Below are 16559 nucleotides of genomic sequence, written 5' to 3'. Positions count from 1 at the left end.
CCATATACATGGCAGCTTAGGATTCGCCAAATGTCTTATGTAGTTCCAGTCAGCGCATTAAGTAAGTGAAGTTGTACTATATTAAGAAAAGAGAGTGTAGTAGCCTATACACATGTGCTAAAAAATATGATTAATGGTGGTATGAAGTATACAATTACATATATAACTAAATTATTACAGTGGTGCACACACACACACACACACACACACACACACACACACACACACACACACACACACACACACAGGGCAGATCACTGTGTCACTGATATACTGTACTTTTCATCATCTTAACATTCCCAAAAGCCAATAGCCTGTAATAAATATTGAACCAGTATAAGTCTACCGTAAAGGAGGTTTTGTACTGAAGAAACTAAGAAATAAGATTAATGTATTAATTTATTTGTTTATTTCTTCCTTAGTTTATCAATCTGTCTTTGATGATCACACAAGTATTTAACCTGTATCAATTCATTTTTTCTTTTTTTTCATCTGAAAATGTGGGAGTCTTCTAAAGGAACCAATATGCAGGTGGTAGTGTCACAAAGGAGATGAAAGTAATATTAGATTACATTAAATTATACACACCTCCATATTACACCATATAGCAGATGTAGAAATTAAAAAATTAAGTGGAAACCATTGAAAAGAACTATGTCTGTTACATTGCTATGTATATAATTATTAAATCTTAGATTACATTTCATCACACACAGATTTTATAATTCTGGGGGGGGGTTTCTCATTGTGCCCAAGAAACTGCTCCAAACTGTAAAATAGCCTTTCCAGAAGAAATTGCACCAGGGGCTCCATAAATGTGGACTTTTTGTCAAAAATTTCTGGAGGGACAGCACTGTAAACTTTTGTGCTGTTGTACTCCACACCATTCTGCACCATCGGCAGAGTTTTACAATCACTGTGAAAGTCTTTGTGCATGTTTGTGTTGTATTGGTGGTATTCACTATTTCTTTTGTGCAACTCAGTATTTTTATTAATGAGACATATAACCAAAAATTATATTGAGAAACAGTGGTAAGAATTATGAGTTACTGGGAAGTATTTCAACAACTACTGTACATCTACAGTCAACACCACTTATTATTCTCATAACATGATCTTGGGCAAAGAATATTTTATTTGCTAATTATTGGTTTACTTGAAGTATAATTCCATATGATATTAGCCAATGAAAGTATTCATAGTATGCTGCTTTCACAAGATGTGCAATATTTTTCTCCAGCAAACAGCAATAATCAACCTGCCGTGTGACAATAAGTGTCACTTCCATGGTTTAAACAACTGCTGCCCAACAACAGAATACTACTTCCATTGTTATAAGCCAGTCTGTTCTATGTAAACCAAAAACAAACTCAGTTTTCTGATATCAATCATTGCTTAAGAGTCAATGAAGCAAGTTAAAATAAATTTGTAAAAGAGATGATGGAGAAATGAAATAAACATGTACTGACATAAAAATAAAAATCAGCATTAATTTAAAAATCTGAGAAGATGGAAACTTCTGCAAAACTAAATGCTGATTATGGTATTGGAATACAGACTGTACAGGATATTAAAAAGAACAAGCAGAAAATACAGGACTTTGTCAAGAAATGCTATTTCGTCCTGGAACATCTGTACAAAAAAGCATGAAGATATCTTAATTTGATGAATTATGTGCTGCTTTTCTGTGATGGTTTATCCAAAAACAAGCAGAAGGTGTCACTGTTTCAGGTCCAATGTGTACTGAAAAAGCTAAATTTTTTCATGAACCTCGAGGGTTAGGGGGAGAATTTAATGTCTCATCTGGTGGCTAACCAGATTCAAACAGTGTCACTGGATTTGCAAACATACTGTGTAAGGCGAGTGGCCTAGTTGAAATGTTGCAACAGCTGTTTCCTTCCAAACAGAGTTGCAGAAATTTGTAGAAGAAGAAAATTTCACACCAGACTAGATTTTAGAATGTGGATGAAAGTGATCTGTATTGGAAACCTCTTCCAACCAGAACCCTTGCTTTTAAGAGCAAATTTAGTACTCATGGATATAAGTCATCTAAAGAATGCGTTACAATTTTATGAATCGCTGATGCTTCTGGAAACCAGAAAGTGAAACTACCAGTGATTGGAAAATAAATAAAAAAGAAAACAGCATTCAAGGATATCTCAGCTAAGGATCTCTCTGTGCATTACTACAACCATAAGGAGCATAGATGAATAGTGAAATTTTCAGAAACTGGTTCCACACACATTTTGTATCACAAGTTTGGTGCTTTCTAGAAGAGAAAGGGTTGCCACAGGAGGCTGTTCTATTGCTTGATAATGCCCCTTCATGTCCAACTCAGAGGATTCTCGTATCTGATGATGGGCCCACATAATTAAGTTTTTACCTCTTAACATGACAGTGATTATACAGCCAGTGGACCAAGGCAAAATTGCATTGGTAATATGGTGCTACCGAGCTGGTCTTTTGAGAATGATAGTTAATGAGAATGATTAGGTGGTGTTCTGGAAGAAGCTGACAATTCTAGATGTCATATATGGGGTTTCTGATGCCTGGTAGGAAGCCAAGCCACATTCATTAGTTTGATAATGGAGGAAAATTCTTCCAGATCTAGAAGAAAGTGATTTTCAAGGTGTCAGTAATGAAGAAATAACGAATGTGCAAATAACATATCTGGCAATTAGTGTAAATGCTTTTGAAGATGTCAGTGAAGTAAACTTGAATGAGTGGCTGAAGATTACTGTATGTGAACCTGGCTTCCAGTATACGAGTGATGCTGAAATTGTGACTGCTGCTTGATAACAAAAGGAAGAAGAAGACAGTGAATGTGAAAGTGGGGATGAAGACAGTGATGTTGTCACTAGTTGTACAACATTATTTGGCCCAGAGGGGGTTTCCCTACAATGACATTATTGCTGTAAGAAAAATTTGAAATGCTGAGTGAAAAAATGTCAATTCCTCTCAGAAGCAGACTCACATCACAGACTATTTTAAGAAATAAACAGGCCTACAATGCCTAGTCACAAAACGTGAATAAACATAGTATGGTTTTTTGTTTCCTGTCTTTGAGGTATGACTGTAGCCACCTACTTGATAACCACTTATTCCAAAAAGATTTGCTTTCTGTAATAGTATTTGATTGTTCACAATGTCAAAGACTTTTGATAAATCACAAAATAGTCCTGTTGTCACTATTTTGTCATTTAGAGACTCCAGGCTTTTATTTTTATAAGCATAGATTGCTTGATCAGTTCACAGATACTTTCAGAAACTAAACTGTCTTTTCTGAGAATATTAAATCAATTTAGATGTTTCAAAATTCTTGTACATATGTGCTTTTCTAATATCTACAAAAACCCACCCAGAAGAGATACTAGTCTACAATTTGTAACTTTTGTTCAATGTAATATTTCCAAAAATGTTCCAAAAAGCCACACAAAGAAAATAATTAATTCTAAATTACCCATAAAAAGCCTAATTGGCTACTTCTCCTCCATTACTGCCTTCCTTACTATATAAAAATCATAGCAGAAATAATTGTTAGAGACAGAAAGAGATTTCTATGTGTGTAGATCATTTATTTTGAGGTTTATTTTCTTCTCTATTCTTTTGTTTTCTTTCCCTCCCCAGCATTATAAAATTTAGTTCCCAGACAAAAGTTTAGTTGCTGCCAAAGAAAGATGTACTAAACCACAGAGGGAATTCATCATTTCCTAAAAATGCAGCAGCAAGTTATTTAGAGTTGCAACATCAAGGGAAAGGTAGTGTTAAACATTTTTTGTAAATTGACATTTGGCTTGGAAAATGAGGAAATTTATCACTGCAAGTACAAAAAATAGTGCAATGCCAGGAAAGCTAAACCCAAACACTATATAGCTGTTAATAAAAAATTGTCAGGAAACATCATATATCTGGTCTTATAAAGGAAAAAATAGTAGTAGTGCAGAATAAACTCACACTACACAGAATTCTTATTATTTGCCATCAACCACACAGTTCAACATTTTCATCACATTATGTAACTATGCAGTGTGGCCAAATGCTAATTATTTTAATTATGTATAACATGCATAAGCTCATCTCTGATAGAACTGATAAAATAAAAATACTCTGATTCACAGTGGAGCTGTAATGAATATTAGCATTATAGCAATACGCTAAAGAAAATTGTTTGCAAATGGAACATCATAGTTGTAAAACACATATATTCAATTCTCACTGTAGTGGTGAAAACATTTTTCTTTTCCAGAAGTGACTATGGTCATTAAAGAACAATAGCATAGCCTGCTTAGCTAGTTTAGCTTTGAAAAATTTTATGTTTCCTATTTATATCCCCTAGTAGTTCTTGAGTTCTGTAAAGCATAAAAATTGCACCAATAGTATAAGAGAACCAAGGTACCAGTACTGACCACCAGAATAGATTTAATGTGTAGGGAAACGGAGAGGAGTTGTAGAGATGCCCACAGGGAAAGTAAGACAATTGTGGTGGAACAAAAATTCCACAATTGCCGAAAACTCTCTAACAACACCAAATGGTATTTTGTTAAAAAGTTATTGGAATTATTCATTCAGTTCCGGTGACTAATATTTTTTCTCCCAGCAGTTCAAATTGCATGTCACCAGACTATTCACATTCCTTAAGTAATTATTGTTTGTAAAGAAAAGTCATCCACTGAGTTGTATGGCTTCTTCTGCACTATTCGTACTGAAATCACAGTGCATTACCTTAATTTATCATGTAAGATAGAACTTCATTGTCGAGACAGTAATATTTACTTTAGAACATTATTTGCCCCATAAATTGGCTTTGAATTATTTATAACTCATACATTTGTATAATACTATCACAACAGACATTGTTCAGAATTTTATGAAAATTAATATACATATGTACTATAGCATTAATTTTGGATATGAGTACTCTGTTTTGATAACTGCTAGGAGTATCTCCTTGTGATTGTGACACTATACTGCCTATTGGTAGTGGTTATAAATAGTCCAACATTCTTGATATAAGGAATACTCTCAGTTCTTTTGCAAAGTAAACAGAAGAAAGAGAAATGTAATGGAATAACAAAATTGGAAAAAGCCACAATGTTGCGATCTTAGTGACCCAAGCAGAATATTTTTATCAACTGCTTTTGTATAGGAGTCATTATTAATTGTAATTATGCAAACTTAACTAGGTAAAATTACAATGTTTACAATGGGTGATCAAGATTCTTTTCATGGGATACTAAAGTGATGAAAGAGATAAATCAACATATCCATTAATTTTTAGTCAATCTAGGATGTATTTGGTGCCATTAGCCTAATTTATTTTGTGGAATCAGACAAGACATGCCCGCAAGTTACTTTAAACATAAACTGAGAACACTAATTCAAGAATACATATTTCATTTACACCCAAAATATACAGAACAATGCTCTTTACTCACTTCTACATTTCTTTAGTTGTTATAACTTCATGATCCTCTACGAAATGTAAAATATTAGTTGAAGAAGGGTTTTTAGTATCTGGTATTCAGTGTCTGTGAAATATATTCTTCTGACTAAATGATAGTGTCCCAAGCAGTACATAATTTTTATGATTATTTTTCAATGCTTCGTCAATCAGTTTTCAAAATCTGCATGCCCTAAAAGTGTCGAAGAACACTTTATATGAAGGTATGTAATGCTATACCATTTCCCAACGAATTACATTTCTTCCTAGGCTATAGTAATTCCACTAATGAAATAAGTACTCTGAATTCGCTGATGACTTGCTGAGTGTTATGCACTCATATCTATTCTCTTTATCCCATTCTTTCAAGAAAAGCATAGTATCTTACTGCAGCCTGATAAAATTTTGTGATGACTTTTAAACACACATAGTAATCCTGATGCATTCATTATTACCATATACTTTGTATTTTATGCCTCTAGAAAGGTTTGTAACACTTTGAATGATGGTTAGAATCACAATAACTTTACTTTCATACTTAACTGATATAAACTGATTACAATAAACTGTAATTAATAATTTTCCATAAATTTTGTTGATGGTCATGTCATTTATTTGTTTTAAAATTGAGATGTGTACACATCTCAAAGGAATAGTAATTATTATTTTTCATTGTGGTATTTGCAACCAGAAAACAAGGAGGTCACATATCTTCATTTTAAAAGTAATCAAGTTTTTCTGGTACTATTGCACCATGTACTTATCAATAGTACAGGTGGTAGTCATTGAAGATTTTCACTCCTTTGTGACATGACACAGAAACAAAGCCAGCAGAATGTGAATGTGCCCTATTAGGATGCTTATGTTTCTGAACTAAAATGCTAATGTGAATTTGCTATGGTATACCTGAATGAATTTAGCTAAAGTGAAAGGAAAATTTCAGTGTAAATTCTGATACATTTTCTTAAATGTTGCCAGATATAAATGAATATACTGCAGCTGTCATGATAAACATTATAATACATTCCTTCTTTTTCCCATATAACACACATTGGTCTTTTGCATCTTCTGCTTTGTTTACATAATTTTTATGCACACATTTTCTTCTATAAAATAAGAATAAACTTTTTCATACATAATATGATATGCATACAATGTAAAAGAACATTTTGACTGACAGATTAATTGCTGGTTAATTCTAACACAAAACTTTCATCTATGCATGTCAGCACTTTAACTTTTCTGAGCTTGAGTTATGTAATTCTTTTAATAACTTTAGACAAAGAAATTCACTGTTTTATCCTGTTATAAATTTGTTACGTTCCTGTGTCATATAACGCCATCCAATGTATTCAATGAGCAGTTGGGTTATTAGACAGAAACTTTCATATCTATTTGGCATCTATTTTTCAATATACCATTTATATGTATTCTGGCCTTTTTGGGTATAATCTATGTAGCACAATTTGGAATTATAGTGTTAACAATTTTTATGTAAATTTGCAATGAACATCTGAAATTAATTTTTCTTGTCATGAAATATGCCTCACTATTAATGATTCATTGGATAATGTTTTTTACCTCTGACAGGTGTATTCTTATTGATAAATTAGCTTTCAGAAGTTCCAGTTGTATGGCTGTAGTCTGAATTTGATGTAACATAATTGTAGATGCATTAATTTAAACCAATATATTTCTTTTATGTCTCAAATTTACTGTAATGTTAGGTTACACATTGATCACAGTACTCTTTTGTTCCTGTTCACAGCAATCACAAGTGTTGAAGGGATACCTGTATCCATAGGGCCATCTTTATGTATTCACTTATACTGCAGGTGAACTGCTGATGGCTTGTTTGTTACTATTTCATTCCAGATTTTAGCAGCTCACTTCTTTAAAGGACACTAATATCAAATTATGCTTAGCACTAATTTTGTCACACTAATAATTATGGGAATTGTTTGTAGATGTGTAGTTTCTTTGCAAAAATGCACTGCTCATTCCCATACAACTGTTGTTGTTATCTAATACTCCAAACTAAGCATTTAGGTAACTGTACTCAGTTGTCTGTATACTGACAAAGTCCAAATCTGTTAAATGCAGATATTAGATTTAAGTTGAATTTATAGCCATGCCAGCTATTCAGGTAAATTGTAGGAGTGGCTAACGATGTATTCTTTTACTTAGTTTTTGAATGTCTGGGGATTTCCAATTTCTTGCCTTGAGTCTACTGGCATCCCATTTTAGTCTTTCACACCAGGATATAAACTTCCGTTCTGAAGCCTAGACAGTGGTGCATAGTCAACATAGATATTATTTTTACTTCTTATCTTGTACTCGTGAATGCCATAGTTCATTCTAAATTCAGTCTTCTTGTTACCCTCAAATATTGACGAGCATATATATACAGAGGAAGTCAGGAGGAGACGTAAATGCTTTAAGGCATGATGGTGTTAGTAATTCTGAACAAGAAACTTTTGTATGTTTTTTTTAATAACTCAAAAACTGCACCCTCCAGCAAAAATGTGTTGCAGTACCAAATTAAATGACATTAAATTTCTGACAAAAAAGGTCCTATTAATCTTTTTATGTAGGACTAATAGCTTGCATGAAGAGAGTGTGAGAATATTGAAAAACTTGCACAACATGTGTGTACTGTAGCTTAGGTATTTTGTGTAGGCCATTTGGAGATAGTTTTCTGACTTGATGGACTCCAGGTGTCTTGTGTCAAACTGTTCATCTCAACTTGCTCTGCACTAATGTGGTACATTGTAAACAGTGACATTGTTTGAATAATACAGAAAATGAACAACAATGTACATTAAGCGTATTCATTTGGAATAGGGCATGTGTTCATGTGAAGTGCTTTGTTCAGAGTTGCTAATACTATCATTTCTCAAAACATGTTCTTGTCCTCCTGACTCACCCTGTATGAGCACATAAGTGAGAGAACCCTAAATATCTGAAAAGGCTTCTGCAAGATGTTCAGTTACTAACATTACACAATATTCTTAATGGAGCTCACCTTGCCCTCACTGCAAGTGGATCCCTCTCACCATGAGTTTTGAGTGGTAACGTGCCTCTCTTTTATAACCTTCCACAAATTATCCTCCTATAACCTGTGAGCCAGGGATTATGAGTTCTGAAAGCTATAATAATTATTTTATACGTTAAGGTATATCAGTTGTTAGTAATTAGAAGATATACAATGGCCAGCTAATTTTGAGATACATACAGCACATTGTAGGTATGTGAGCCATGATCAAGAAAGTCAGGTTACTCCATTCTTTGTTTATCTTTTCAGCAAAGTTGTTTCCTGAATCCTTTAGTGATTTTTCCTTGCTTAGATAAAATTTGGCTACTTATAATAATAACATATTTTACAACAAAATTTTGAATTTCATTTGCAGCTACTTTCTGCAATGGTTTCAGCAGAATTGGAAGAACAAAAATAGGCTGATAGTTTCGTACATATCCTTTGGCTCTTTCTTGAACAGAGATTTAATTTCTGCATATTTCAACATATTATGAAAGCATCCATATTCAGAATGTTGCTTGATTATTGTATGTAACATACATCAGACAACATGAAAAATGTTTGGTATAATACTGTAATTACAAATGAAATGCATGCCTGTAATCTGTGAGTTGTTCTGTTGACCCAAGTGGTCAACCAGCAGTGCCAGCTTATAACATGATTTTGCCCCCTTTATTAGCGCTGATCATGTAATGAGGTAACAATAAGATAAATGATCTTATATCTATAATTCTAAGCATAGGAAACATCACTGCACTAGATGGAGGTATGCTGAAGTTTATCAACAGTTAATTCGCCATTCCTGATCAACTTTTCACCAAGCACATATGTTACCCATACAAGCTACTAAAAGTACTGGACAGTATAAACACTTCTCTGACTCTGGGACAAGGTGAAGGTGTTCTGACCCGTTCCCAGCTTAGCTCTCTGGCAGTTGTTTAAACACCAAAAATGGTGAATTCTAATTCATTTGGAATTCTGCATACATAAAAATTCAGGACTGAGCCCTACCAGTTCCTATGTCTCAGGTGGCACTTGGAATGGGTTACTTGGTGTCTAACCAGGCTTGGCGATTTCCATCCAGCTTCTAATAATTTGGTGGTGCTTTTTCTGCTTCATGCTTATTTCTGCTCTCTGTACACTTTACTATATGCTAACATAAATTGAATAGTACATATTCCATCTCACAACTGTGCTCTTATAATCAGGTTTCAAATCAAGGATTCCATAATGGCACTCTCAATTTGAGACCATTCACTTCAATATTGGGGCCTGTGAGAAGAACATCTGGCTGGCATGAAGCTCAGAATTCCTTTTCTTTTCACCCATATTGAATTTTTATTTTGTTTAATTCAGAAGTTGGTAGTTTGCACTGAGAAGCTTAATATTTCATCTGACTTGAATGATCTTATTTTCTTTTTTTATGTGGATATATTTATCCATCATATGATGAACTTGGGACTCTACTTAATTTTTAATTTTCCTTCTTTTTCTTTTACCTTTGCTTTGGTTGATGGGGTGGTGGATCAGGTACGTTGCTTCTTTATTAACCTCTTAATGATAATCATTTCCATCAGCACACAACCATAACTCAGTACAACAATTAAGACTGCTTGAGCTGAAATTATATGTACATAAAGGACATCAGGTTTTTTTTTTGTGTGGGTGCTTCTCTGTTTGCTTCAAGTTTAGTTGGATCGTGCAGAATACCCTCTTGGCTGATGATGTGTCCTGGGAATTTCACCTGTCTTTGACCACATGCCAACTTCCCATATCATTAGTGAGACCACTATTTTTAAATATTGTTAATACTTTGTACAGGATGGAGTAACATTTATACCAACTACTCGCAGTAATTAGCACATTGTCCACATACAGAGTAACTTTCTCTGACAAGTTCTGATCTAGGACCTGTTGCAGGGCATGCACAAAACCAGATAGGCTCACTTTCAGCCCAAACAGTTGCCTCAGTTCACCATGCAGGAATGAAGTGTACTAACTACATTTAGCATGTTACCCAATTTTCCAATACCCAGCTGTTAGATCAAGACAAATATCAGAACCTTATTTAACTTTCTAGCATCTAAAGCTAGGTGGACACTTCCATCTTTCTTAGCTACTGACACTATAACATTGTTGCACTGACTTACTGTGGGTCAAGTTACTACAGCAGATAACATGTTCACTACTACTGTCCTTTTGGCTAGCAGTATTAGGGATGGTTGAGTATAAAATGATTGGTGTGCTAACATGTGAGACTCATAAGTAATGTTACTGATTTCCCATGGAGACCTAGAAAATACATGTCTGTAATTATAAAGGATATTTACAAGCTCTCACCTCCTTCATCAACATCTTCCATCTTTGCAATTTTCTTGGCTGTCTGCTCTTAAAGAATGACAGCTTCCTTTTTTACACAAGAGCTCAGTTTGGTCAGTTAGTTTTTCCTGATGGATTCATATTCTGTTTGTGCATGACCCTGTTGAGGCGCACAAATGCTATAATCCTGGGTCTTTGCTGTTGTCCTTTTGTATCCATGTCTTTAAGCACATTGTGTAGACCCCAGAGCTGGATATGTCGGGTAATTGACCCTTGTCTATCTTTAGTTTATCTTGCACCTTACTCAGAAAATCCCACTTCAGAAAAATGTCAGCATGGAGTTGCAGAACCATTAGCACAGGGTGCACTAAGTGGTGGATATTAATGCTAAACTCCAATCAGGCCAGCTTCTCTACTGCTTAAAAAAGTACACTTTTAAAACTTTTGCTGTCATAGTTGTATGTTACCAAGTTGTATGTGTTGGGATCACTACTTACCTTAGTTTGTCACTTTTTTTGCATCTTACTGATACTTTATCAACCTCCTGGCTGGTGCTGCCACAGCCAGCATATTGAATTGAATTTAATTTTATTTGATCCTGTAAGATTACATTGTGTACAGTAAATGTATGTGTAATATAGGACATTTCAAAGTGTTAACATTCCTTATCACTTATTTTTCTACACCTTTAGCTTACATTTTTACATTACTGATAATGAGTAACAATATATACAAATTTAATGGCATAAGTATTCTGCAACACTGTAAAACTCTTTTTCAATGAGATAGTCTTTAAGTTTCTTTGGAAAGTCATTGTGCAGTACACTATCTCACAGGGTTTTGGGCAGACTTCTTAGTACTCTGATACCAAAGTACTGGGGTTCTTTTTCTAGCATTGCCAGTCGGTGGGGTATGCTCCGTACTTCATTCTTCTTTCTTGTATTGTGGGTGTGTACACTAGCATTTGTAATCCCATCCTCACTACCTTTTGTGATGTACATTATTGTTTTGTATATATACAACGATGAAAAAGTTAAGATATTTAAATTTTTGAAACAGTTTCTTCATGTTTCAGAGGTCTTTCTTCTTAAAATGGTCCTAATTGCTTTTTTTTTTTTTTTTGTAATGTGAACACTCGTTTTGTCTCTTGTTTGTTTGAGTTTCCTCACACAGTCACTCCATACTGTAAGTATGGTTCGAAAAGTCCATGATACACTGTACACAGAAGGTTCTTGTCTGAATACTGTGATAGCTGCATCATTAAGAATATGACAGAGCTCAGTTTCTTACAGACATTATTAATATGTTTTTTCCATTTCAGTTCATTATCCAGAAGAATACCTAAGAATCTAGCAGATTCTACTTCTTCCAGCCTTGTTCCATCAACCTCTAAATCCATGTCTACAGCCTTTTCCTTGTTTTTAAACACTGCATACATAGTCTTTTTTAGATTTATAACCAGTTCATTTTCTAACAGCCATTGAGCTGTGACATTTGCAGATATGTATGCTCTTCTCTCAAGCTGTTCCATATTTTGGTCACTATTTAGTATTGTCATGTCATCAGCATACAATATTTTCTTTTCTTCCACCTCAACACCTATATCATTAACAAATACATCAAATAACAATGGCCCCATTACCGAACCCTGCTGCACTCCATTTTGATGGATTTGGTTTCTGATTGGTACAAGTTTCCTAATGATACATACTGCTTGCGGTTGCACAAGTATGATTTTATCCATTCACCAGGTTGCTCCCAAATGCCATAGTTGCTTAATTTTAGTATCAACATTTCATGGTCAATGGTGTCAAATGCCTTTGAAAGATCCAGAAACATTGCAGAGACAACCTTTTTCTCATCCAAGGACTGTAAAATGTATTCTGTTAGACTGACAATTGCTGATTCTGTAGATTTACCCTTTCTGAAACCATGTTGTGAGGGCATGAGAATGTTATGTTTGTCCAAATAGTTAACTAATCTGGTCTACATAAGCATTTCTAGGATTTTTGAGAAACCTGATATCAGTGAAACTGATCTGTAGGTGTTGGGATCTCTTGCAGCTGTGCTTTTTTATATTGGTATATGAGTTGCTGTTGTCTCCATGTATGCCACATCATGCATGATAGGAAACTCAGTCAGCTGAAGTCAAGAACAAATCACCTTCACTGGTCTGTTCAGTAGCAGTGCCACATACATTTCTGAAATGATTGTTGATTAGTTCATATTATAATAAAAATGCTTTTAGTTTTATATTCTTCGGACAGTTTTGGAGAAATTTAGTTATTTGGAGAATAAAAATGAAAAATACATACTGGTATTTCAGTTTCTCACATTTTAAGTCAAAATGCTTCATAGCAATTAAAGATCTTTTGTGCAAGTGACATTAAAATTCTACTTGAATTGAGCTGAATTCAGATGTAGCATCCACCATACCAGCCTGTTTCACTACTTCCGGCTCAGAAGTGAAATGAAGATGTGATGCATTTCAAAACTGCTCAATTTAGATGTTTAATTATAGAATTTAATAATATGTTTCTTATTTCCACAGATGTGTCTTTTGTTTGGAGAATACCTAGTTAACCTTTTGAATAACAACTTTCTTTGAATTTCAGATTCGGTTCATCATACTTGCTGCTTCTGTATATTTACACTTGCAGCTTCTTCAATAGTTATAAAGCTAATTGATGTATTCAGTTATGGTTTTCATTTTTCTTGTAGGTTAAGGAGTTTCATTCCAAATGTAAGATGTATAATATGTATTACAAGGGCTTTAAACATCAAAATTTCCACAGCTGGTAAATGAAATAGCAACAGAGGCAGTGCTGAAGCAAGAAATGAACCAGTTGCATCAGAATGTTGGCGTGATTTGTTACACATTTCTTCTGACAGTCAGAACTTGAAGGACTTCAAGATAAAGCTAATTACTGAAATAATTTTGTTCACTGATTACATACATAACACTGAGGCATGGCTTGTTTTTATTATTTTTGTTGCTATTAGACAATGCAGCCTTGAAACTGATTATGACTGGATCAAGGAAAAAAGTTCCTGACAGTCTGTTTTGAAGTTGTAGTGCATGTCTGTTAACTTTTTTTGTGGCTTTACTTGCTTCTCCCTCAGTCCCATATTTCAACAGCTTCTCTTTATCTTCATCCATTGAGGATAGATTTTTACTGTAAATCTTTTATTTTTTAATATGACTCATTCTGTAAGCTAATTTATGATTTTACATCGATCACAAAAATTAACATGCACAAGACACACCTCAGACCTGCATGACAGTTGCTTTTCTGAATTTGTGTTCTCATTCTGTTTGTATAGCTGAGTACATAATTTATAGAGCTTTAGAATTTTTGTGAGCTTTTGTTAAAATGCTTTTCATCTCCTTTTTTAATCTCTCCTTTTTGATTTGCGTTGCTTACTTGTATGTGTATTATTTTGTATAGAATGCAGTGCGACACAACCTGTCTCTCCACAAATGTTTCATGAGGGTGGAGAACGTGAAGGGAGCCGTATGGACTGTGGATGAAGTGGAATTTTACAAACGCCGGTCACAGCGATGCACTACAGGGTACGTCTACTCAGAGCTGAGCTGGACACGCAAGTTGGTCTCGGACTACTTTAGTCTCTAGCTCCTTCTAGCAAACATTTGGATTTGAATTTTTTCCCATTTTTTCCATTCTTGTCTTATTCCATTTCTGTGTTTTATTGTGTGTTTTCCACTTTCTTTCTCTCTCTTTCTCGCTTGTATCTGTGTGTGCGTAACCAGCATGAGGAAGCATTAACGAGGACTAACGACGTGTGTGAGGCGAACAGGGTGGACGGGCGATGGAAGGTATTTCAAATCGAACATGTCTTGCTCAGAAGGCAGCTAGAAGAGAGACTTTACGATTTTCTCAACTTTTTTTCTCTTTAACTTTGTCTTTTACTCTCTTTTCTCTTTCTTGGTGGTCTGTGTATACAGAACGCGATCCGCACCAATCTGTCACTGCACAAGTGTTTTGTGCGCTATGAAGACGACTTTGGCTCCTTCTGGATGGTGGATGATGCGGAGTTTGTCAAGCGACGCCATCTTTCTCGTGGTCGTCCCCGGAAATATGACCCCACCCCATCACCCACTCCACCCCACCTCTCCGCCGCACAGTAAGCACTGACTTTTTGCAAACTTTGCTGCTGCTGCTGCTGTTCTAGCTTTAGTCTTGATGTTTATGAGCCACACGACTACAAGGACAGAAGTGGTTATAGCCAGGTATCCCTTAACACATGGTAAACAAAAAATCTAAATTAACACCTACTGGGATACTCCCAGTTTTCAGATTGCAATCAAAAATCATTTACTTACTGTTACATCTAATTCAATCAATATTAGTTCTTGTTTGTGCCAAATCACACTGCATTGATCAATAACACAAGTTTAGAATAACAGCAAAAAATATGTAAGTATGTAATACAAAGGTAATACTATCACATACATGTTACTACAGATGCACGGGTGAGTGATCCACACACACACACACACACACACACACACACACTGCAATCTCGCATTAATACATAATGCAAAATAACTGCTGAGAAATTAGTACATTAAATGAATCTATTTATCAGTAACTACCACAGAAAAGCAACTACAGGGACTAACTGGCAGCAGAAGTGTATTTTGATTTAATGAACTGCAGCAGGTAAATAGATGTCTGATTATGGTAAGCAACAGTAACGAAAGTATGGATAAAACTTTACCTCACATTAGCTGAAGTTGGTCTGTAAAATAAGTGATGCTAATCTGTAGCACTTAGAGTTGTAATTTAGTTGCTGCATGGTCTTTGGACAGAAAACCAAGTCATGTGCATGAAATGTAAATGCCTGATGTGGGAAAAAAATCCTATAGCATCCTATTGTCTACTTCATATGACCACTAGTTCCTGGCAGATTACAGTTTAGAGTCTGTAAATAACCTTTCATACTGGCAGAGAGTTGAACAAATATAACAAAAAATTGCCCCGTTTTTATTACTCTCAAAGATTTCAAGTACCTGGTTTCCCAATGGGATGAATAAATTCTGGATGACTGCTATTAAAGAAATAAACAAATTTCCCATGATGAAATATTAGGGATAGTCTGAGTAAAGCAATGCACATTCTCCAAGTTTTCTATTATCCCATTTGTTTCCTCCAGTTCATTATATTTGGTAGGACACATGACTCAGTGTTAAAATTTCTATGGACAAACAGTTATGTTAAAAAATTCTTCTACTTAGCAAACAAGTTTTTCTTGTGATTCAGTTGACATTTTGGAGCCATTTGACCTACCTGACATTTTGTCACATATAACTTTAGATCGTCATTATATCTGAAATTGGAACAATTTTTCCAGATGCTTGCATGAGCATAGTTTAATGATTCATTCATTTTCTGTTTTTAGAGCACACAGACACAAGTTGTGAAATGATAATTGGCTGCCTCTTATAATCTAATCCAAACAGATGTATCAATATTTACTTATGAAGAATGATGTTTTATAAGTACAACTATATTATTGGTGTTACATCTTCTGTCCATTTAAAATCATGAAATTTGTTACATCAGTACAAGTGATGGACCATGTCCACTTTGGTCATAGTCATTTAGTCTCCCATAGTTATACTGAATCTCTTACAGATGAAGCTGAGAGTGTGAAGACTCTAAACCAAATTAATTTTTTTTACCTTCAGAATTAAGGATATTTCATCCACAAAATAGCATGTGTGCATGTGTTTCCATT

The 16559-nt window shown here is 34.6% G+C and overlaps 1 protein-coding gene across 15 annotated transcripts in view; it reads left to right on the top strand.

Annotated features, from left to right (window-relative positions):
* The window catches only part of LOC126298507 (forkhead box protein P1), a 692749-nt gene that overhangs the window by 573324 nt on the left and 102866 nt on the right, over positions 1 to 16559 (top strand). For 13 of the 15 annotated variants that reach the window (XM_049989851.1, XM_049989850.1, XM_049989843.1 and 10 more), the window contains one exon: positions 14246 to 14370. In XM_049989851.1, the coding sequence (XP_049845808.1) occupies positions 14246 to 14370 (125 nt within the window). Of the gene's footprint in view, positions 1 to 14245; positions 14371 to 14763; positions 14943 to 16559 lie in introns of all 15 variants that reach the window. The other 2 variants (XR_007552614.1, XM_049989856.1) reach the window with 1 other exon arrangement.

This window comes from Schistocerca gregaria, chromosome X (assembly GCF_023897955.1).
Source record: "Schistocerca gregaria isolate iqSchGreg1 chromosome X, iqSchGreg1.2, whole genome shotgun sequence".
In the NCBI taxonomy this organism is placed as follows: domain Eukaryota; kingdom Metazoa; phylum Arthropoda; class Insecta; order Orthoptera; family Acrididae; genus Schistocerca; species Schistocerca gregaria.
The sequence above is the reverse complement of the archived record's forward strand: the minus strand, read 5'-3'. Positions and strand labels throughout refer to the sequence as shown.